Source organism: Ixodes scapularis, unplaced genomic scaffold, assembly GCF_016920785.2.
Source record: "Ixodes scapularis isolate PalLabHiFi unplaced genomic scaffold, ASM1692078v2 PGA_scaffold11__112_contigs__length_91849675, whole genome shotgun sequence".
NCBI lineage: Eukaryota > Metazoa > Arthropoda > Arachnida > Ixodida > Ixodidae > Ixodes > Ixodes scapularis.
The window spans coordinates 44934518-44957378 of NW_024609837.1; the positions used below are offsets into that span (position 1 = coordinate 44934518).

At 49.6% G+C, this 22861-nt stretch overlaps 1 protein-coding gene across 2 annotated transcripts in view; it reads right to left on the minus strand.

Annotated features, from left to right (window-relative positions):
• Window positions 1-14170: 14170 nt before the first annotated feature.
• The window catches only part of LOC8036290 (major facilitator superfamily domain-containing protein 12), a 41630-nt gene continuing 32939 nt past the window's right edge, over window positions 14171-22861 (minus strand). For both annotated transcript variants that reach the window (XM_029973209.4, XM_029973210.4), the window contains exons 11-12: window positions 20835-20974; window positions 14171-19861 (exon numbers count right to left, since the gene is read on the minus strand). In XM_029973209.4, coding sequence (XP_029829069.1) covers window positions 19740-19861; window positions 20835-20974 — 262 coding nt within the window. In that variant the 3' untranslated portion in view covers window positions 14171-19739. The remainder of the gene's footprint in view (window positions 19862-20834; window positions 20975-22861) is intronic.

The following is a 22861-nucleotide window of genomic DNA, read 5'->3' on the forward strand; positions in this document are numbered from 1 at the left end:
CGCGCCGGGAGTCTCATGACCGAGAATGTTGTTAGCTGGCCGCCCGGGTGTCACTGCAACAGCAGGCACGCCGGGAGTCTCAAGACCGCGAACGGTGTGAGCTGGGCGCTCGGGTGTCGGTGTGAAAGCCGACACGCCGGGAGTCTCATGACGGGGAGTATTGTGAGCTGGCCGCCCGGGTGTCACTGCAACAGCAGGCACGCCGGGAGTCTCAAGACCGCGAACGGTGTGAGCTGGGCGCCCGGGTGTCGGTGTGAAAGCCGACACGCCGGGAGTCTCACGGCGAAGAGTGTTATGAGCTAGCCGCCCGGGTGTCTGTGCAAAAGGAGACACGCCGGGAGTCTCAAGACCGCGAACGGTGTGAGCTGGGCGCCCGGGTGTCGGTGTGAAAGCCGACACGCCGGGAGTCTCATGACGGAGAGTGTTGTGAGCTGGCCGCCCGGGTGTCACTGCAACAGCAGGCACGCCGGGAGTCTCAAGACCGCGAACGGTGTGAGCTGGGCGCCCGGGTGTCGGTGTGAAAGCCGACACGCCGGGAGTCTCACGGCGAAGAGTGTTATGAGCTAGCCGCCCGGGTGTCTGTGCAAAAGGAGACACGCCGGGAGTCTCAAGACCGCGAACGGTGTGAGCTGGGCGCCCGGGTGTCGGTGTGAAAGCCGACACGCCGGGAGTCTCATGACGGAGAGTGTTGTGAGCTGGCCGCCCGGGTGTCACTGCAACAGCAGGCACGCCGGGAGTCTCAAGACCGCGAACGGTGTGAGCTGGGCGCCCGGGTGTCGGTGTGAAAGCCGACACGCCGGGAGTCTCACGGCGAAGAGTGTTATGAGCTAGCCGCCCGGGTGTCTGTGCAAAAGTAGACACGCCGGGAGTCTCAAGACCGCGAACGGTGTGAGCTTGGCGCCCGGGTGTCGGTGTGAAAGCCGACACGCCGGGAGTCTCATGACGGAGAGTGTTGTGAGCTGGCCGCCCGGGTGTCACTGCAACAGCAGGCACGCCGGGAGTCTCAAGACCGCGAACGGTGTGAGCTGGGCGCCCGGGTGTCGGTGTGAAAGCCGACACGCCGGGAGTCTCACGACAAAGAGTGGAAGTGTTATGAGCTGGCCGCCCGGTTGTCGATGCACGAGCAGACACGCCGGGAGTCTCAAGACCGCGAACGGTGTGAGCTGGGCGCCCGGTTGTCGACGCGAACGCGGACACGCCGGGAGTCTCATGACGGAAAGTGTTGTGAGCTGGCCGCCCGGTTGTCGACGCGAACGCGGACACGCCGGGAGTCTCATGACGGAAAGTGTTGTGAGCTGGCCGCCCGGTTGTCGATGCACGAGCAGACACGCCGGGAGTCTCAACACCGCGAACGGTGTGAGCTGGGCGCCCGGGTGTCGGTGTGAAAGCCGACACGCCGGGAGTCTCACGACAAAGAGTGGAAGTGTTATGAGCTGGCCGCCCGGTTGTCGATGCACGAGCAGACACGCCGGGAGTCTCAACACCGCGAACGGTGTGAGCTGGGCGCCCGGTTGTCGACGCGAACGCGGACACGCCGGGAGTCTCATGACGGAAAGTGTTGTGAGCTGGCCGCCCGGTTGTCGACGCGAACGCGGACACGCCGGGAGTCTCATGACGGAAAGTGTTGTGAGCTGGCCGCCCGGTTGTCGATGCACGAGCAGACACGCCGGGAGTCTCAACACCGCGAACGGTGTGAGCTGGGCGCCCGGGTGTCGGTGTGAAAGCCGACACGCCGGGAGTCTCACGACAAAGAGTGGAAGTGTTATGAGCTGGCCGCCCGGTTGTCGATGCACGAGCAGACACGCCGGGAGTCTCAACACCGCGAACGGTGTGAGCTGGGCGCCCGGTTGTCGACGCGAACGCGGACACGCCGGGAGTCTCATGACGGAAAGTGTTGTGAGCTGGCCGCCCGGTTGTCGACGCGAACGCGGACACGCCGGGAGTCTCATGACGGAAAGTGTTGTGAGCTGGCCGCCCGGTTGTCGATGCACGAGCAGACACGCCGGGAGTCTCAACACCGCGAACGGTGTGAGCTGGGCGCCCGGGTGTCGGTGTGAAAGCCGACACGCCGGGAGTCTCACGACAAAGAGTGGAAGTGTTATGAGCTGGCCGCCCGGTTGTCGATGCACGAGCAGACACGCCGGGAGTCTCAAGACCGCGAACGGTGTGAGCTGGGCGCCCGGTTGTCGACGCGAACGCGGACACGCCGGGAGTCTCATGACGGAAAGTGTTGTGAGCTGGCCGCCCGGTTGTCGACGCGAACGCGGACACGCCGGGAGTCTCATGACGGAAAGTGTTGTGAGCTGGCCGCCCGGTTGTCGATGCACGAGCAGACACGCCGGGAGTCTCAACACCGCGAACGGTGTGAGCTGGGCGCCCGGGTGTCGGTGTGAAAGCCGACACGCCGGGAGTCTCACGACAAAGAGTGGAAGTGTTATGAGCTGGCCGCCCGGTTGTCGATGCACGAGCAGACACGCCGGGAGTCTCAAGACCGCGAACGGTGTGAGCTGGGCGCCCGGTTGTCGACGCGAACGCGGACACGCCGGGAGTCTCATGACGGAAAGTGTTGTGAGCTGGCCGCCCGGTTGTCGACGCGAACGCGGACACGCCGGGAGTCTCATGACGGAAAGTGTTGTGAGCTGGCCGCCCGGTTGTCGATGCACGAGCAGACACGCCGGGAGTCTCAACACCGCGAACGGTGTGAGCTGGGCGCCCGGGTGTCGGTGTGAAAGCCGACACGCCGGGAGTCTCACGACAAAGAGTGGAAGTGTTATGAGCTGGCCGCCCGGTTGTCGATGCACGAGCAGACACGCCGGGAGTCTCAACACCGCGAACGGTGTGAGCTGGGCGCCCGGTTGTCGACGCGAACGCGGACACGCCGGGAGTCTCATGACGGAAAGTGTTGTGAGCTGGCCGCCCGGTTGTCGACGCGAACGCGGACACGCCGGGAGTCTCATGACGGAAAGTGTTGTGAGCTGGCCGCCCGGTTGTCGATGCACGAGCAGACACGCCGGGAGTCTCAACACCGCGAACGGTGTGAGCTGGGCGCCCGGGTGTCGGTGTGAAAGCCGACACGCCGGGAGTCTCACGACAAAGAGTGGAAGTGTTATGAGCTGGCCGCCCGGTTGTCGATGCACGAGCAGACACGCCGGGAGTCTCATGACGGGGAGTATTGTGAGCTGGCCGCCCGGTTGTCGACGCGAACGCGGACACGCCGGGAGTCTCATGACGGAAAGTGTTGTGAGCTGGCCGCCCGGTTGTCGATGCACGAGCAGACACGCCGGGAGTCTCAACACCGCGAACGGTGTGAGCTGGGCGCCCGGGTGTCGGTGTGAAAGCCGACACGCCGGGAGTCTCACGACAAAGAGTGGAAGTGTTATGAGCTGGCCGCCCGGTTGTCGATGCACGAGCAGACACGCCGGGAGTCTCATGACGGAAAGTGTTGTGAGCTGGCCGCCCGGTTGTCGACGCGAACGCGGACACGCCGGGAGTCTCATGACGGAAAGTGTTGTGAGCTGGCCGCCCGGTTGTCGATGCACGAGCAGACACGCCGGGAGTCTCAACACCGCGAACGGTGTGAGCTGGGCGCCCGGGTGTCGGTGTGAAAGCCGACACGCCGGGAGTCTCACGACAAAGAGTGGAAGTGTTATGAGCTGGCCGCCCGGTTGTCGATGCACGAGCAGACACGCCGGGAGTCTCAACACCGCGAACGGTGTGAGCTGGGCGCCCGGGTGTCCATGGAAAGTCGGACACGCCGGGAGTCTCACAACGAGGAGTCTTATGAGGAAGAAAAAGTGATGCAGAGCCACCGAGGGTCGATAGAAAAGCGTCAGTCCCCGGAGCCCGTGTGAGCCTCCGGGAGGCCCGGAGGCGGCTGCGGCGACTCGATCTCGTGGATTGTGTTTTTGACGCGGCCGGCGGAGAGTAGAAATTTCTTACCACCGCCGGCCGTAGCCGTTTCCCTGTGTCTGAGGCGGCCGCTGCCGTTCGCTGCAGTCCCGGTGTATGTGTCCTGGCTGGTCGCATCGAAAACAACGGGGCGTGACCCGCCCGTCGGCTTCGTGCGGTGGCCCGCTCTCTTTTGCCTCTTCCAAGCTCCGCGTTACCGGTCCAGAGGACAAGAACTCATCTTGACCAATGGAGGGGCTGTAGCGTTGTGATTGCGTGCCTTCGTAACCGCTGCACCTCCGTGATTCGTATGCACGAGGATCTAGGGTTCGTGATTCGTATGCACAAGAATCTGGGGTTCGGGGGACGGGCGCCTGATTGGAATCGTCTTGTTCTCTCTCGACTCTATGTGTACGTGCGTTTCCAGACCACGCAAATGATGGTTCCAGAGTCATGTTCTGCGGTGGAGGGGGTCGGTATCTTAGTTCCGCGAGGATGTCGGCCTGGATGGTGATCGCCCCCCGTGCCATCTCGTCTAAATTCGTAAAGGTACGTCCCCTGAGATGGGGATGGAAACGCGGGTGGCTTTGGCGGATGGCGCGTTGTACTTTCTCCGCGTCCGGTGCCGCGGCGTCGGCGATATCGTACAGGCCCTGGAGAGCCCTTACAAACTCAATAAGTGACTCTTCCGGGTGCTGTGTGCGCGCGCGCAGCTCGTCCTTAATCCGCACGCTGTAATCCGGAGGCAGGAACTCCGTCCTAAATCGTGCTTCAAAATCTGACATACTTGTGAATTTAGTTTGTCTTTGCCTCCACAGTGCTGCACTGTCTGTCAGTGCAACCGGCAAAAGGCGGGTGAGGACGGTTTCGTCGTCAATTCCCGACGCAGCTTGGTAGTCCCGCAGTTCCGAGACGAACATCGCAACTGACTTTCTATCTGCGTACCCCGAAAAAACCGGAACGCTAAGCGAGAGCCTTAGGAAGTCCCTGGGGGGCGTACTTCCAGCAGGAGTGGGTCTTGAGCGCATCATCTGCTCTCGTTGTATGTTAAGAAGCATGGTCATGGCCACTCTTAGTTCTGCTAGACCACCCTCTAATGATGCGTCTACCGGGACTGAGACTGCAGGCTTAGCGTCTGGTTTTATGTCACTGGTGGCGTTATCCGCGAGTGCACCGAGCGTCAAAAGGTCGTCCTCACTCACGTTTCTGTCGGCGTCCTCTGTAGACGGCATCGTGTTGTAGTGGAGACTTGCGCAGGTCGATGAACGTGGGCTTGCGAAGAAACGCCCCCTCAACTTTGGGCAAACTCAGGAACGCAAAATTGACTATGTGAAACGTAAGAACGAACCCAGTTTGCTGTCATCCTCCCAGACGAGCAGCATATCACGTCTGGGCGCCAGTGTGGGATTTCCCTTGCTGCTACCCGTCTCGGAGAATGACACAGCACACCAGTTCAACAACACGTAAACATTTAATGACCGCTATCGCCTGCGCCGCGATCCCAACCGCCCCCGCGCATCCGCTGCGACGGCCTTTTATCAGCGGCGGAGCGCCGCTCGCGTGGCCAGTTGCCCTTGGCCCCCTCGTGGTCAAGATGACCACTTATGATCGTCGGAGGGGCAGCCTGGGCCAACCGCTTGGAATCGCCAGGTTGCCCACAACCGTTATCACGTTCAAAAGTTATACGTGATTTGCTGAAAGCTGCAATAGAAAAATTGGGACCCGTTTTTGCCTGTTTTCGGTAACTGGCGGCTTCTAAATCCATGTATTCGAGAGCTCCGTCGGCCCGCCATTTTTCATTAAAAGTTTCAGAAAATCGCTTATAACGTTTGAATAAGACGACGGTTGGTTCTGAAACCTTGGAATCTGATTTGGAACGCTAGCGCTACATTTTGGCGGAGAAAAAGCGTTCGGCGAAGCTTAGTTTACGTTTACGGTAAAAAGATCGTGGTACACCTAAGCACTTCTTATGAGTTGTGAATGCGAAAGCATGTACATTAATATTATAATGCAATTACATGCAAAGGTGCAAGCGAGCTGGACAAGAATAACGAAAATAATTCCTGGAGAAGGGGAACAAGGGGAACACGCGTGATGGCGTGCTGACTGGCGCTCACTTGGCGCTTACGGTCACGCAGCGCCATGAGGTGGCCAGTGTGACAAGTTAGTAGCGCCGCCCTCCAGTCCGCCCGTCTGCGGCCGCCTGGCTCGGCGGGCAACATTGTTCACCGCACCCAATAAACGCCGTTGAGCGCACGCGCTCCGGTCAGTCATCGTTCACCCTCACAACCAGGCTGCGTGTCGTCTCTTCTCGGCGGGTGCTTCGGCCCCCTTCGTCCACGTTCTAGAAAGATCGTGACAGCCAGTCGTTGAACCTGACACGCAGCGTCAGTTTCAACCCCCGGCCACCCCATGGCGCTGCGTGTCCGGCGAAAGGGATCCTGGTCGACGCGCGCTAGCCAATGGGATCGAAGCGGTGTAAAAGGTACCGTGGCTAACCGGCGAATGGGAGCTGGCTTGACTCGGAGAAGGGTTTAAGAGCCGTTTGGCGTGGTTTCAAAGCTGATGACGTCGACTCGCTCCATGAGAAAGTTAATTCCCCCCTTTCGCATTTAAACAAAAACCAACAACCCTGTAATTTTTTTTTTTTTTTTTTGAGGGACATCGTTTTTTAGGTGAGAAAACGTGTAACAAAAATTAGGAAATTTACGCAGATCGGAAGGGTTTAAGGGCTTTCAAGAAGACGGCGTCAGTGCGCTCTTTCATCCAGAGCCCTGCTCTGGTCGAGAGGGTATCTAACTTGGTAGGTGATGTCTATCAAGCAGCCCTGATTTTACACACTAAAAAAATGTTTCCTGGCTGAGGCATGCTCTCGTCGCAAGCAGCAGTCACAAGCCGTTCCAACGAACTCAGTCACAGTGGAACACAAGTGTCTGAACGAGGATTTAGACAGGATACGCGCATTCAGTATGAGACAACACGCGATTACACGACATATTATGTTAAAAAAACAATTACAAAATGTTTTTGTTATGATTGAGAAGTTGGCTTTTCCTCAAATAGTCTCTTTATGAGGGGAAGCCAACCTAGGGGGCATTCGCTGGACGCTGTATTTGAGTGCGCTGTTCTCTCCGTATGCTCAGAACTACTCAGAACGAGCTCGCATTTAAACACTGCTAAGACCGGCAACATTGACGGTGCGGAACGCACGTTGCAAAAGAGCGGTGGAAGCTCGCCCTGAGCACGCGCTCAGCAGTCGCGCACTCAGCTAGGGCCGCCAGTGAGATCCTATTGGCGAGGTGCGCGACCGAAAGCGTCGCTGTGGTCGGCCTTCCACGATTGGCCGAACGCTGACTATGACGTCGGAAAGGGTTTATCATCGACGGAAATAAGGTGAATGAACGAAATTTATTTTGACGGTGTTGGCAGTGTTCCTTTGAGAGCGCAATGATTTCAAGCTTCCAGCATGCTATTTACAAACACCATCGAACTTGTTTGCAAGGTAAAGACGTCACAAGGGGGAACCGTAGGAGGGCGCCACTAAAACATCTCGCCGCTAATAATAATTCCATACTCGTGGACAACTTTTTGTGACTATGCAGCCTAAGCTAAAATTGCCCGGACGCTTGAGCACCCTGAGCGCTGATCAGAGATGTTCACGAGCGCTATTTACCTCTTCTGAAATGCCACAAAAATAATCCACTTTTTTTGTGTGTGGTTTAGGTAGGAAGGTAAAGGGTGGTTCAAACGGAAAGTAGCGCCATTGCCTTCCCTGCCTGCTAGCCGGACACAAACAGATACTAACATACAGACGACGAAAACCTCACAAGGCGCTTGGCTAATCGGTCTCCGTTGCCACGGCATTCGCTATTTCGGTCCATTCAAATTTCCGAAGCTTCTACACCAATGTGGCGATGCAGGCGAGTTGGTTCATGATAACAACTGGTAGCAGCGCGCAAAAACACGAGGACTAAGGGAGGAATTCACAAGACAAGCGCTGAACTTCAAGTGAACATTTGATGAAAAGAACATACCCAAGTAAACAACCACACCGCTATCGCATCAACGCTGGAGATAAGCTATTTCTTTTTTATGTAAATACACCGAAGTCTGGCTAACACAATTATCTCCCACCTTTCCTATCAAGTACGCTTCCAGCAATTCTCTTGCAGTTTTGTCATCCCCTTTCCCCACAATCGTAATATCTTCAAAATTCGGCTGACACATGCAAGTGGCACGGTGTAGAGGCAGATGTCCTTCCGTTGTTGAGCGCAGTGACAGGGCATGTTCGCGCGCACGGTCGTTGACGCATCGACCTGTTTGGCCTATGTATAGCCGACCGCAGCTAGAAGGGATTTGGTACATCATTCCTACCGCACAATCAACATACTTATTTCTGTGTTTTACAGAATACTCGTTACCTTTGCTCCCCCTACACCAGTCGCACCAAGATCACCGTAGACCATCATCGTAGTGAAGGTGTACCTCTCCAATATTAGCGTCTTTGGCACTGTGTATGCAATCGACCTATCAATCATGCCCATCTCCACGGATCTGTTACAATTATATTGTTCTTCTTGCGCATTTTTAAAGACAAGAAAACTATTTTTTCAATGCCTCCAAGCACCGACACCGCGTGTAGTCGCGGTACGAAGATGCACGCTTGGTTCGCCGGTGTGTGGATGGCAAAATCTCAGTATACAAGAAACGTCCTTTATAAAGGCTACCAATCAACAGCGAATTTAGATTGACTCACCAAGAATGCAGAAGTCAAGGAGAAATCGCTCACTTTGTGACCCAAAATGGCGACCATACGGAGAGCTTGGCGCCACTTTCCCAGGATGCGGTGACTTTAGTTGGAACAGCCCCGTTTTCTTACGTTACGTCTGGTTACGTTGAGAGTCACCCGGACATCCGTGCTTCGTATGAAGCGGGGCAACCAGTCGAAGGGGTAGCCTTGCACGCGACATCCGAGGCACGGATGTTTTGGTCACCTCTAGCGCTCAGTTACTCAGTTTTACTTCTTTCGATATTTTGTTTTAGAGCGCAGCTCTTAGGGCGCATTCACACTGGAAGCGGATCCGCGCGCATTCGATGTTATCAAATGCGCGTGAAATTGTGCTGGATCTTTATACAACCGCGTTCGGAACCGCTTTGCGAACGCGGATCCGCTTCCAGTGTGAATGCGCCATTAGGCGTCCGTTTCTGCGTTGAGCGGCGTCACCGTCGGCTTAACCGCGCGCGTTGCATTATGGGACGTCACAGTTTCCCCGCTAAATTTAGCGGGGAAACTGAATTGGCGTTGAGGTCATGTGACGACAGTTTTACCGCTACATTTAGAGGAGAAACTAAATGCGCAGTGTTACATCATGGGACGTCACACACGGATTCAGTTTCCCCCACTAAATTTAGCGGGGAATTCAATTGGTGTTGAGATCACGTGACGTCAGATTTCCCGTTAAATCTAGCGGAGAAACAGAATTTGTTCATAGGTTACGTGACACGAAGTCAGGTGACGTCATTTTCCTCGCGTCATTTAGCGGGGAAATCATAATTGGTGTTGAGGTCACGTGGCGTCCATTTTCCAGCTAAATTTAGCGGGGAAGCTGTCGGAGGAGGGGAGGGTACGGAGGAGGAGGAGGAGGGGAGAGTGGAGAAGAGGAGGGCGAGGGTAAGGAAGGGGAGGACACGGAGGAGGGTACGAAAGAGGTGCAGAACCAGTATAGGAGAAAAGTGACCTATATTTGTACACATATCTATATATATATATATCCCTCTCAAATTTTTTAGCACGCTATATCGCAAAATCAAAACACCTCAAGAGCCGCGCTCTAGTTTCGCATTACAAAGATTTGTAAAAGTCCTTTTTTTTTTTTTCGTTTTGCAGTTACAAAAAGATAATTGTCTTCTCACCTTACGTACCATCATTAATAAAGCGGGTAAAGTATACTATGATATCCGATGCTTTCCTCTCCACTTTACTTTCAAATCTATTTTAATTAGATTTCTGCGAGTAAAGTGTCGAGACATTTGACTTCAAAATGTCGTTACGGATATGGTATGCCGGTTTCCATCGAAAGCACCGAAGAAGCTCGAGCGCGATTGTTTCATTCGATTACAACGAGAAAATGGGGGAGTCGGTGGCCGAGTGTGTCAACGTGCCGCAGCTCGGAGGGGATGGAGCAAAAAAAAGCTCGAGCTGCAGATCCCATGGGCTCTGCAGAACCCTGGGATCTTGGTGTTCGAACGAGTTCTTTTAATGTACGCTAGAGGTTCAACTGGCGCTAGTGTGCATACGACTTCCGGGGTGCCAATAGACATATTGCTAAATTATCCAGGCATCAAGGCGAATGCAGGGAATGGTGTTCCACGCGCCGTACGCGCACGCCTTCGCCGTATAAAAGATTCGAAGTAAAAACTGTAAAGCCCTTTATCTTCGCGATTCGGATACAGAGGTTATAATCGCGGCCACTAAATTTCGCGAATTCCAAACTCCTGCATTGAAACTTCTAAGAATCAAAATTTTTGCGTGCCGCGAATTTTTCGATTTGCGAAATTTGCGAATATTAAGGGCTCGCGAAATTATAGAGTTTTACAGTAACCAAACTAAAGCGTCGACGAACGCGCGTGCAAGGTGCCATTTGTTTAAGGATTTTGTTTTAGAATATTGACTGCTGCCATAGCCTCCTCTATACTCACAAAGCCTGGCAGTTCGACGACGGAGCCATAGAGTGCCCGGTCGCAGATTTGGAGCCTGAGGATCTGGTAGCACAGAGCATTTCTCGGGGAACCTGGACGCCAGCGCACGGCTTTTACAGCGGCGAGGACCCGAAACATGGTTTCCAAACCCGACGAGAAATGAAGCGGTAGCGCGAGGAACGCGAGAAGCGCGAGCGGACATTTTATTGCTCGGGAGAAGTGTGTTTCGGCGCCTCGCCGCAGCGGGGCGCCCGTCACGTGGCTCTTCTCTGATCCGTTGTCTGCAGCTCTGCCTTTTCCATTTCCCAGCCGCTTCTCGTGGCAATCTGCCAGGCTTTGTCACTATATGGGAGGTTGGTTATGTTGCTGCAGACGCCAGCACGTGCGGTGCGTGGAGAACCATTCGCTGCATTCTCTTGATGCTTGGATAATTTAGCAATAGGTCTATTGAAGCAAACGGTAACCAGTCTAATCGGGGGTTCATCTTTTATATTGATGCGTATCACTTATGCCTTTTTTTAAATTATAAGATATAGATATAATCCTAAAAAGTAGCACATAACACGCAATTTCTTTTTTTTTTTAGGAATAAGGTTGAGGTCAAAGAAGGTACGTGCACAGTAGGAACTTTACACTCGTTTAACTCATAGTTAATGTAGCCTGTCAATATCGTTTATGTAAAATTCTACAAAAACGTCGGTTAATAAAGATGCATTCCACCAGGATTCAGGAACCTACCAAACTCATAAACTGCGAAAACCATCACTCCCAAATTATAAAAAAAATTCAAAGTTTACGTTTAAAATCGACCTTTAAATGTGTAATACGTTTGCTAGTGTGCGTGCGTGCATGTGTGTGTGTTTGTGTGTGTGTTTTAGATTACTTACAACGAATTCGTTTCACGCGCACTGGATCCGTGCAAGTTCTCTCCCAGAATTCATCGGAACCCGATGCTGTCGCCATTTATGTTGTAACCAGAGTACCGACCTCAAACCGAAACTAGTACTTTGCCGTTCGATGACAGGCTGGAACGCCAGACAGTGCGGTCGCTGCAATGTTTATATTTGCGATGACTTAAACAGCTCGATTGTTTTGGAGATATTTGCAGACAATGTATGTTTCCGCCACAAGCTGACAACGAAGCAAATTGTAAGAAAAAAAAAGCGAGCAATCCTTTAAGTCTGTTTAAACTGGAAAAGCACCCTTGATACTAGTCGGGCATAAGTTTGATCAGTTTTAAACGTAATCACCACTGAAAGGATACGGTTTCAAACTAGTCGTTGGAACCTACAGCAATACGTCTGGCGGTACCTACGATTTCTGTCCTTGGTTGCACACAGCTGGATCAGCTTTTATTCCTAATGCGACGAAATCGAGAGCATGCACGAAAAATGAAACGATGGTGTGGTGTAGGTAAATGTTAAACATGGTGATTTCCCCCAAACCTTGGTTAAAATCATCGAGTTTAGCTTTCTCAGCTGCGTATCTACAGGTTCTGTTGAACGAGTTTTATCGACAAATGTTGTCCATTAGTGAGTCAACAATCGGCCATATTTTAGCAATACATTTTCATCCGTACACCCGAGAGATCAAGCGGTCACTGCTGCATGCGTTTTCCCCCCAGACTTTCTTTTCAAGTCAATGTATTTCAGCGACTGTACGGGAAAAAAAAACGACTCAAAACTTCCAAAAGTATGGTTTGCCGATTGCTTCCTTCATGAAATAGCAGAAAGTAACATTTCAAGCTCGCGTTCGATGAAAATATACTATTTTTTTTCTTTAAGTTTCCGCTTTGTGCGAATGGCAGTTCGCAGCAGAGCAGTAGCAGACGGACCCTCGTCGTCTGCTCTCGCACCTCACCTGAACAGCCCGGGCAATGCATGCCGGGATTGCATTCTGGCGCTACAAGTGGGCACGCATGGGCACGAGTGCAGTCTGGCCATTACAGCTTTTGCGCCATAAAACCCGAAAAGAACGAGCAATCGACTGCTGCGCGGGAACTACCTTAAATAATTATTTAAGTCTGCATGTTTTTTTTTTTTTCTTGGTACAGCACTCTAAGATCAGAGGTCGACCTACGATCAAGACCAAAAAATGTCGACCTGTAATATACTGAGCGTAATTTCCGAGCCCATCCGCACAAGATGTTCCCCCGCGAAAGCTGCTTCTCCTAGCACGCCGATGCGATGCGGTGAAGTTGGACGTGCCGACACCTGTACGAGGTGTTGAAGGTGGACGCGAGGTGCCACGGCGTGGAGACGCATGCAGCTGAGATTATAATCAACTGATCTCTCCGAAAGTATGAGACCCTGGTCCTGCCTTATCGCAGCAGCCGCCATACCACCATTTTATACACTTTTTTTCTCGCGACTTTTAGCTCTGTGATAAGACCGACATCACGGCATCAACGTCTTGAAGTTCAGATGATGACGTGGCCAGCGGGGTACATGTTTGTACCATATTCCTACTCTTCTGGAACACGCGAGCAAACCGCTAGTGTCCGCGTACAGGACTACCGGAGCCTTTCAAGCATGCTTTTAAGAGCGCGCCCAGCCCCGGGTGACTGATACCGCGACCGCGAAACACACAAAAAACACACACACATTTTTTTTTTTTATCGCAAGTTTAAATAATTACCTTTCTTTTAAATTTTTTTTACACTAAAGATATACACCGGCAAACACCAAATCTGTAAGAGAAAAAAACGCACACAAAAAGAACGCTCCTGAATTAAAAAAATATATATACAGTGTTTTTTTTTTTTTTAAGCTTAACAGATTTGTTTAAAAAAAGCCGTGAATGTGACACTTATGCCGCTTGTGGAGGCGAGTTATGCAGTCTGGGGGACATAGTATAGGGGGCTAATCGTAACGATCAGTCGGCTAATTAATTAAAATTCGTTAATTAACTTTTTAATTAATGAAAATAGACATATGGTTCCAATTAGAAACTTGCTCAGCGTCATCGAAAACTCCTAAATCAGTCATTTTCAGAAAGACTTTGAGCGCGTGAGAAGAGTAATAGTGCACTAAAGTTACCACTCGTGGAGCAGGTACAAAGCTAGCGGTTGCGGTAAGGCGCCCGCGCGATTTTTCCGTCTCTTATTTAGCCCCAGCCTTGTACCTGCTCCACGAGTCGTAACTTTAGTGCACTGTTACGCTTCTCACGCGCTCAGTTTTCCTGAAAATGACTGATTTTGGGGTTTTCGATGACGCTGGGCAAGTTTCTAATTGGAACCATACGTCTATTTTCATTAATTAAAAAGTTAATTAACGAATTTTAATTAGTTGACTGATCGTTACGATTAGCCCCCTATAATATTTCCCCTTGGCCGTATAACTCAACTCCACAAGCGGCATAAGTGTAACTTTTACGGCTTTTTTTAAACAAATCTGTTAAGCTTAAAAAAAAACACCCTGTATGTATAAAGAAATAAGCCTCCGAAACACAGAAGCCTATTTATGGAGCACAGTTTTAAATGGTGTTACCATTTTAAAACCAGGACGTTTTGGAAGTTGATCTCTATGACGGCAAAGCACAATAAAAAAAAAAAAAAAGAAACTAAGCAAACGAAGCAGTCGCTAAGATTGGATAAAATTTATTGTATAAATAGTCGCTTCCTTCTGGAAGAAGTCGAAAACGATGGGAAAAACACGCTTATAATACAATAAAAAGGAAGAAATCACAGTCCGTGTTCCCAGTTTCTTTTTGTACATTATGTACCCTCACTTAAAATGGCTCTTATAGTGGAACATACATCTTTCGAATGCAGTAGGCACTCTCCATACAGATTGTCATGTTTCTAAACACTCCTTAGTTTCGTTTTTCTTTACAAGTTATAACTCACGAAGGCTGGTCATAGAACGGGGTACAATTTATGTTTGTAGCATGTAACATGCCCAAATATAAATATACATTAGAAGCTAAAAAATGTAATGTGACCAATATAAAATTCACTCAATTAAGCAACACCAATTTGAGTGTCATCTTGATGCATAGATGGTGGCACGAACTTTTGGCAACAAGTACTGCCCTAAACTTTCAAAGCATACTGCCTAAAAACGAAATATTGATCCTATCTGTTCAAACCTTGGTGAGGTTTGACTATCCAGATTAATCTAAAAACAAAATTTATAAACGTGACATGCTGTTGAATGGTTACTGATCGAAAGGACCATTCTTATATGTCAACAGAATGCTGCTGTTATTCTCGTTTTTAGAAAAAGAACTTTCTTCTAAACAAACCCTTGTCAAGCACACAAAAAAAAAAAAGAACTATCATAGAAGAGACAGGCTATACATTAACTAAATGTCGACAAGCAAGTGTGCAGTCGAGTCAAAACTCCGGGCAGTATTTCACTGTAAGTCCAAACAAAGCCAAATCTACAAGGGCTGTCTTCTTTTGTTTTTGTTTTCTGTCACAATTTAATAATCCGAATTAAAAAACATATTAATTTCTTTTTTATTATGCACAGAACATTGACAATAATTTAGCTCTACTCTTTTTATAAATAAAAAAAAAAATTGGCACTATTGTTGTTTTTTTTGTTTTTTTTTTTACCCAATTCATCAGAACTTGGAAAAAAAATTAGTAAAAGCCCCTATATAAGCGCGATGACGGTGCCCTGAACTACACTCATGCACCGCACGAGGGAGCATGCTCAGCATACCCGGTCAAAGCGAAAAGCCCGCTCTCTTAGCTTCCGCCGTGCTCAAAACTTCCGCCGCACTCAAAACAAACAAACTCAAACCACTGGTGCGTGCCAAATGCCAGCAACTTGCACGTGAAACTCCGGAAGGGCGTCACCGCCGTGAAGTGACGTCGAACACGCGAGTTTGCAAAGATGTATGCAAACCCCATTGCCTGACATGCATATTTTTTGCCTCGGCCCTACCACTCCCAAATAATTTTTTTAATGTGCAGATGTGACATTCGACAGCCGTGTCGCGTTAATATGGACACCTCCGTTCCCTCCCCAAAATTCGTTCATGATTTGAGCTGTCCATAATAACTAGAAAAGGACACATATTTACCCAGTTTGTTCTTGAAAGTGTTGTCTATGCGATGGGATATCCGTATTATTGGGGGTCCATATCAACGAGACATGACTGCATTAATGAACTGAAGCCGGCATCAAACTCAAGTCAGCAATATATTTTCCCACATTTGAATAGTATATTGGTCCGTCATATTGGGTGCCGACACCTCTGTGCAAGACCAATCTCACAATTTCGTTCTTCGATAATTATCCAGTCACAGAACTACAGATCGAAAAAGCAAAAATATTCTGAAACAAAAAAGCAAAAATTGCAAGTCCCTCATTTTGTGCTCGAGCATAAGCAAAACAAAAAACCTTCACGTATTGTAATCAGTGATGAGTGACCCTATGTTGTACAATTCTGAGCATTCAACTTCTGTACTGTGGCAACCTCAAATATTTTTGTGCGAGCAAATTAGCCCCAGAAGAGCCCTTAGGGGACCAAACAAGCCATATGCAATTCAATACCACAAATATTTTCTTTTATCCATTCCTACCTGTCACAAATCACAACTAGACGATTTGCCAATTGAATACTACCCACCACAACCTCGCTTGCATTCATAACGCACGATGCATTTCGGCAGGAGGTGTTGAGTCGGTATCGGTCGTTGAACCACAACTCGCACGCTCACAAGTCTCGCCACCAGTATCTGGGACTGACTTTTTCCCAAAGAAACTAATGCTGTTAAAAGGTAGGCCAAAACTTTTAGATGGAAATGAGCCCCGAAGGTTTAGACAGCAATTTGGCAGATACGTCACGGATTCCACGAATTGGCAGCGTCAAGTTGGTGGTACATCTCGACCAAATATCGGAGCGAAAATAATCTCGGATCAGGCAAAAAAGATGCACTAAATCCGCCGGCAAAGGCAGCACCAGAAATGTATGTTTTCACGTAAACAATGTCACTTTTAAGGATCTGCCAAGAGGCAAGAAGTGTCGTAAGTGGTGCGCACACCCTCAACTCAAACAATGTCAGACACTTGAGTAGCGATAGGACGAGCACCAAAATGTAGAATGCGTCGTAGACAACTCTACACGGACAAGACTAGAATGCAAACACAGACATGGTAATGCTCCAAAAATATGCTACGTTAACCCCCAAGCCAACGGCTTACGGGTGAACGGTGCATAGAAGGTGCCCTGACAACATGGCGCAGGCACAAAAATTAAAAGGCATTCGCGAAGCAAGGCGATTTCAGTGTTTCGATCAATGTTGTTTTCTGGTGATTGGTGCGAAGGTACCGTGGAATGCTAGCAACAAAGGTTTGTACTAAATACGCTAAAAAGATGGTTTCAAGAACAGAGTTAGTGCGTTGCCTCGCAATGAAGGTCAATGGAAAGGACAGTTCGGGCTCGTTCAAAACAAGTCTTGGACCTGTTCAAACCCTATACGCGGTGTGTGAGGAAAAAAAAAGATATCCAAGCCTTTAACAGGAACAGGCAGTCACATAAAGTGCTTGTGAGGAGATGAAAAAAATAAAAAAGATCCAATATGAACAGTAATCAACACTGCAACTTCAGTAATGAGATTACGATTTTGAATGTTCACTAATCTACACCTGGAAAAATCTTTTAAACAAGCAACATTGATCCTTACAAGTCTTTGTACGAGTTAGAATTAGAAACATCCCGTGTATGCTAAAATGCTTACGGAACATTTGTCTCCCTGGGAATGAAAAAAAAAAAAAAAAACTGATAAGCACGAAACAAGGGTGCAGCCTGAAAACAACAAACCATTAGCTTTCCATAGGTTGTCTGCTTTCCAGAGCTTCAAAAGATGCATATAGACCTATTTTGTGCACTCTCGTCCCCAGTCACCTAATAGGTCTATCCGATATGAACGACGAAAAAACGATAAAATGTTTCTACCTGTAAATAGTAAACAAATAGAGGGGAGGCAAAACGAGAATGTGCGACAATTACACTTACATTCTAAACGTCTTCTATTGGTGTGGCAACGGCAAAACAATGTTTTCGCCCACACTGGAAGTGACGACAATTCAAAATGACGGCGCCCTTGTGAAAATGGTCTATACATTAGGGCGTCCCAAGCAGACTTTCTGCTGCAAAACAAGCCGAAAAAATCGGCGCCTGCGCATAGAAAGCTCAAACTTTCGCCGAATGAGCACTGAGCAGATCAGTTTCACTGCGTGAAATTTCAAGGCGCCGTTACCTTCCCGTAAAAAATTTGAGTGAAAAACCTGCCAAAAGCTAAGGTTGGGCACGTTTGCAGACGAGCGATTTGGCAACGCCCTTTACTCGTGGCGCCCCAACTCTCGATGGTCGCAGCGAGCAGACGACTCACTCTGTTGTCTGCTTGCTGCGCCTATCAGGAGATGGTGCCACAAGCAAAAAGTGTCGCTAGCTCGGTCGTCTGCGAATGCGCCCAACCTTGACTTTTGGCAAGCTTGTTGCTCTCCTTTCTTACACAACGAGAACTGCAGCTTGAAGTTTCACACGGTAAAACTGACCTGCTCCGTGAACATATGCCGAAGGTTCGAGCTCCCAGCGTGCAGGCACCCATTTCTCCGGCTCGTTTTAGGGCGGAAGGTCTGCTTGGAACACCCGACATAGACGCTTTGTAGCAGAGGCGCATGGGCGCAGCCATAACCGACCTTCAGTTCCCGTTTCCTCTTACTCCGTTCGCTTTACTTCCATTATTACCACAGCAGGACACGTCATTGCCATTTCAGATTCTACCGTGTCGTTCTTTCCAGCATAGACCTTTGTGGAGGCTCGTCAACGCCCGCTCCATTGGCTCGGCATCTCGATGAGACGAGAGAAGGTCAGCAATGGCGGCTGTAATCTGGCGCGCGTGCAAAGCGTCTATGATTAGTTTGCCGTGTTCGATGCTCCGGAAAATTCTCTCAACGAAAAGGGGGGCGGGGAAAACTGAAAGACCTCCCCGCCACCCTCGTCCTGTCAGTGGCCGTAGTGGCAAGAAAACAATCCTTTGACAATATGAAACTCTCTTGCTTTGAACTCTAGTCATCAGAGTGACAATTATACATATATATAGCTGCAATGTTCGATGTTCCAGAACATTCTCCTAATGAAAGCGGGAGATTGCGCTCCTGTTTAAAGAAACACAATCTGATGAATGAAAAAAACAAAAAAACACTACAGTAGAACCCCATTACATGTTACAAGCAACCTTCCCATAATCCCAAGTTCGTAAAGACATTCTCGACACGGCTGCCGATCCATTTACGAAATACAACTGACACGGCAGAACAACGTTTGCGATACTGAGGTTCTTGGTACCAGAAGTCGGCTTGACCGTATTAGAGCCGTGTTCCATGGAAGCCCAAGGCATGACTCAATGTCATAACATGGTGCACATGGCACCGGTGGAATGTAGAAACATGCAAAAATAATTGATGTATAAATGGGTTCGAAGTACTATCGTGTCAATGGTGATTCGGTATTACCAGCATATTGTACTAAACAACGTATAAGCACCATAAAAATACAAAGTACCAATAGTATGTCGACACACTTAGTAAACGAGATTGTACAAGAGTGCTGTTGATCGGCTCTGTCATTGAGACATCAGTCATCCCTCTCTTACTGTCTGCAGAGGTACACTGGACCACACCAACACAGTCACTAGGTTGCAACGGCATTAAAGGCTCCTCAAGGCACCTCGAACGATTCATGTTATCAACAACAACCGGTGCTGAGAATGTTCCCAATAGTTTGTAAATCAGAATATTATAATAATACAATATATTACATACAAGGCAGCAGCCAAGTTTCTGCGAGCCATGTGCCCCACCCTACCGATGCCAGGAAACATTCCGACAATCGAGCCGTATTGCCGAAGGTAGACGCACTCTGCGACGCAATGCAATCTTTTTGGCGTCATTGCAAACGCTAGTACCACATAAGCGGCAGCGCAGTAATAAGGAGTTTTTGTAGATCATTCGGACAACCGTACCCTCCAAGAACAATCTACCAAAACTCTCACATGTTGACCCAGGCATTGCAGTGACATTGACATGGTCACGGGGTTGGCAGAATAGATCGGCACGTGGGTGGCACGATGGGCAACCCAACTCATCGCGATTGGTCATGCAATGGCTCTCGCCCAAGGCTCGGAAACAGAACTAGAGCACAGGAGAGGGTCCCAGGAGTGGGGAGGACGGCGACTGGTCGACGGCGTCTTCCAGATCGGCCGGACTTACGCAGCGCACCTGACTGTGGTCGGCCACCAGGGAGTTTGTGGACACTGCAAAAAGGTGAGACATAGAAGCGTATTTAAAGTGGAGAAGGAAATTTTGGGGGTTCTGAAAGGGAGCTCCGGCTGTCTTGTGAGCTATCCAAATTAAAGAAACTTTTGAAATACCCCAGCTTTTTTCTCCTCAACACGCTATTTGTTATCTCTAAATTCAAAAATATTACTGGAAAAAAAAAAGATAGTGCCAAGAACAAATTATTCTGCACTTTCCAGCAGGATGTAATTTCGTAACAATTCGAGTACATTTATTAGCAAGTACCATATTTACACAAACGAATGTGGGTTTAACCATTTTTTAATTTTTAAAAATTTAAAACAGGGGAGGGGGGGGTCGACTCATAATTGAACCAAAGCATTCCACCGCCGACAAAAATTAAACAATGACGATATCGAGGACGCCTCAACTTGTTACGAGTTCAGCCGGCTCTGCCTGTAGCATTACGCTAATCTGTGCGCTCATTTTACAAGTTCTTTCTTAAATTTGCATGAACGAGTATTGTCGATAGCGATTAACGTTAGGAAGCGATTCCGAGTAGTGTTTAGCAAAAGTAGAAAAATTGTTTCATGACGACAATAATCCCTGGAGAAGGGGAACAAGAGGGACAAAGGACAAACACAAATCTCCAAACACAGCTAGGCGACTGGTGCACGACCGAAAAAATCCGCCTGGTTCGGGTATCGAACCAGAGACCTCTCCATTTTCCAGTGTTCCAGTGGAGTGCTCTACCTTTCTACAATGATTTGCATTATAATCGTTTCATGGCTCCTTTAAACGTGGATAAAAGCGAGGAAACTGAGAAATCAGCGATTTCCGATTTCCCTTGGTTTCCCCGCCTTTCTCTTTACACCTGTTCAGCTGGTTTTGTCCCTATTGCAAGCCACAGACCAGAGAGGCCGAGAGGCCACGACAGAATGCAGTTCGAGTCATTTCCGAACCACCGGTATCACAGAGTTGCCGACTCACCGTTTCCGGACAGACGACTCGCAGGAGCGTCCTTGTCCCAGAGAAGGAACAAGGCGAGAATAATTCCAAACGCGGCGGCACCGCCGCACGCAAGTGCCACCACATACTGGTAGTAGTTCGTCTCCGTCTCCTCGCACGTCCTGCAACACACGCAAGCGCCGTTCACGTTAAAGGGGCCGTGCAACGAGATTGAATCAGAACGTTTCTCACGAGATGAGAGCTCATTACTGGCACTACTGGGACCCAAGCGTGCTCGCACGAGACGCAGCCGACTAAGAAGATTCTTTGACGTCGAGCGATTTCACGAATGAAAGCTGACCTTTTCGTTCGGTCTCTCCTTCGCAAAACTTGGTGACAAAGTCGTGGGGATCGAATTGTTTGGCGTTGTCAACAATGCAATCTTCAGGATTTCACCGTCAAGCTTTGCGACCTCCGCGGTGACGATACATGCGGCTTGTACGGTGAGCACGAGTACTGCGTGTGCATTCCATTTGGGCTCGTGACAATAATTGCCTCGACACGCATACGGGTAGTGGCTCGCAGCCCAATTGCCGCGGTGACGGGAACAGCCGAACATAACCGACACGCGGGACTCGGCACGCCGTGTGGCTATGACAAACGATGATGGCATAAAATGGGCTCCACGTCGCGTGGCCGCTTGTTCTGGGTGCGAGTTGATGGGGACAACACTGCTTGTTTATTTTTTATTTTTTTCTGCGACCGCCACTGTGAGGAGAAAAAAAAACAAACCCGCATTCCATATACAATGGATGTCAAAAGATAATGCTAAGTGGAGTACAAAAAGGCTTGAGGTACACCTAAGCACTTCTTAGGAGTTGTGAATGCAAAAGCATCCGTGCCGTTTTTCCACTCCCGTGTTTCGTTTGTGGCATACAGTATAGACCTCTTACAACGTAACCACCTAGAGTGCAGGACCGGGTATAACGCGGCTTTCTTAAACCACCGGTTCGCCTCCCATAGAACTCCATGTAATTACATACCGCTTAAAATGCAGGCGCGCAAAGGGAAATACCGGTTATAGTGCAGTTTCTGGAACAGCCCGCCGACCGACCGCCGCAGCGAGCACACTTCCCTGTGCGACACTAGATAACGGCGCGAGCCGCAAGCGGCACTCGCGGGGCAAGGAGGTTGCTTGAAGAAACGGGGAGAAGTGAAGAGAGAGGCTTCAGTTGCCATAGCGACGGAGGGATGCATGCACGTGTCGTTCACGTGCGTGCGTCCTGCCGCTGCATTGGAAACAACTGCAATGACAGACCAATCGCAGGTCAAGGGGAAGTGTTCGCGTGCGTTGCTTGCCGGTCGCGGGCCGGCTTCTATCTGCAAACATGGCGTCGGTTGTGATCGTCGACGTAGACGGCGCGGTGGAAGCTCGTCGTTCCGCGTAAAAGCGCTATCCTTGACTGTGAATTTCCATCGTGTGTCGCTATGATAACTTAGCAAGTACGAGAAGGGAAGATCCACCTACTCGTGCGGCGATGTCGTGGCAGCACTCTCAACACGGCAGAAACGCCCGTGTCGTTGTGTTTGTTTACTTCGACTACAGTGGTGATTTCTAAGCATTTGTGTTTTCGAACATCGCCCGAATTTCTTATTTGGATCCCTGTGCTCAAGTTGAAGGTATTACTGGCGCGTACCGTATAAAGGATGCGAATTTTCACGCGTTTTCATCACCGGAGAAAAGTGATAAGGGTTAGCAATCCTGAACGCTCGCAACGTCCGTTCGCAACCCGTGACGCCGTTAAAAGGCTGCGCCAGGCAAAAGTCGCTCATTTCTTTCAAAATGTGTGATACACTTGACAGAAAAGCGTACTAGCCTGGTGAAATAAAGACTCCTCAAACTAAGCTTTATTTTTCATCTAACATAAAATAAATTCTTTTATAAAAAGGTAAGTTGTCTCATGGCATGTATTTTGGCCTGAAAAATTGATGTTATGGTTATAGCGCGGTACCGCTTATAGCGCGGATTTTCGCGACTCCCGCGACATACGTTATATGCGGTCTACACT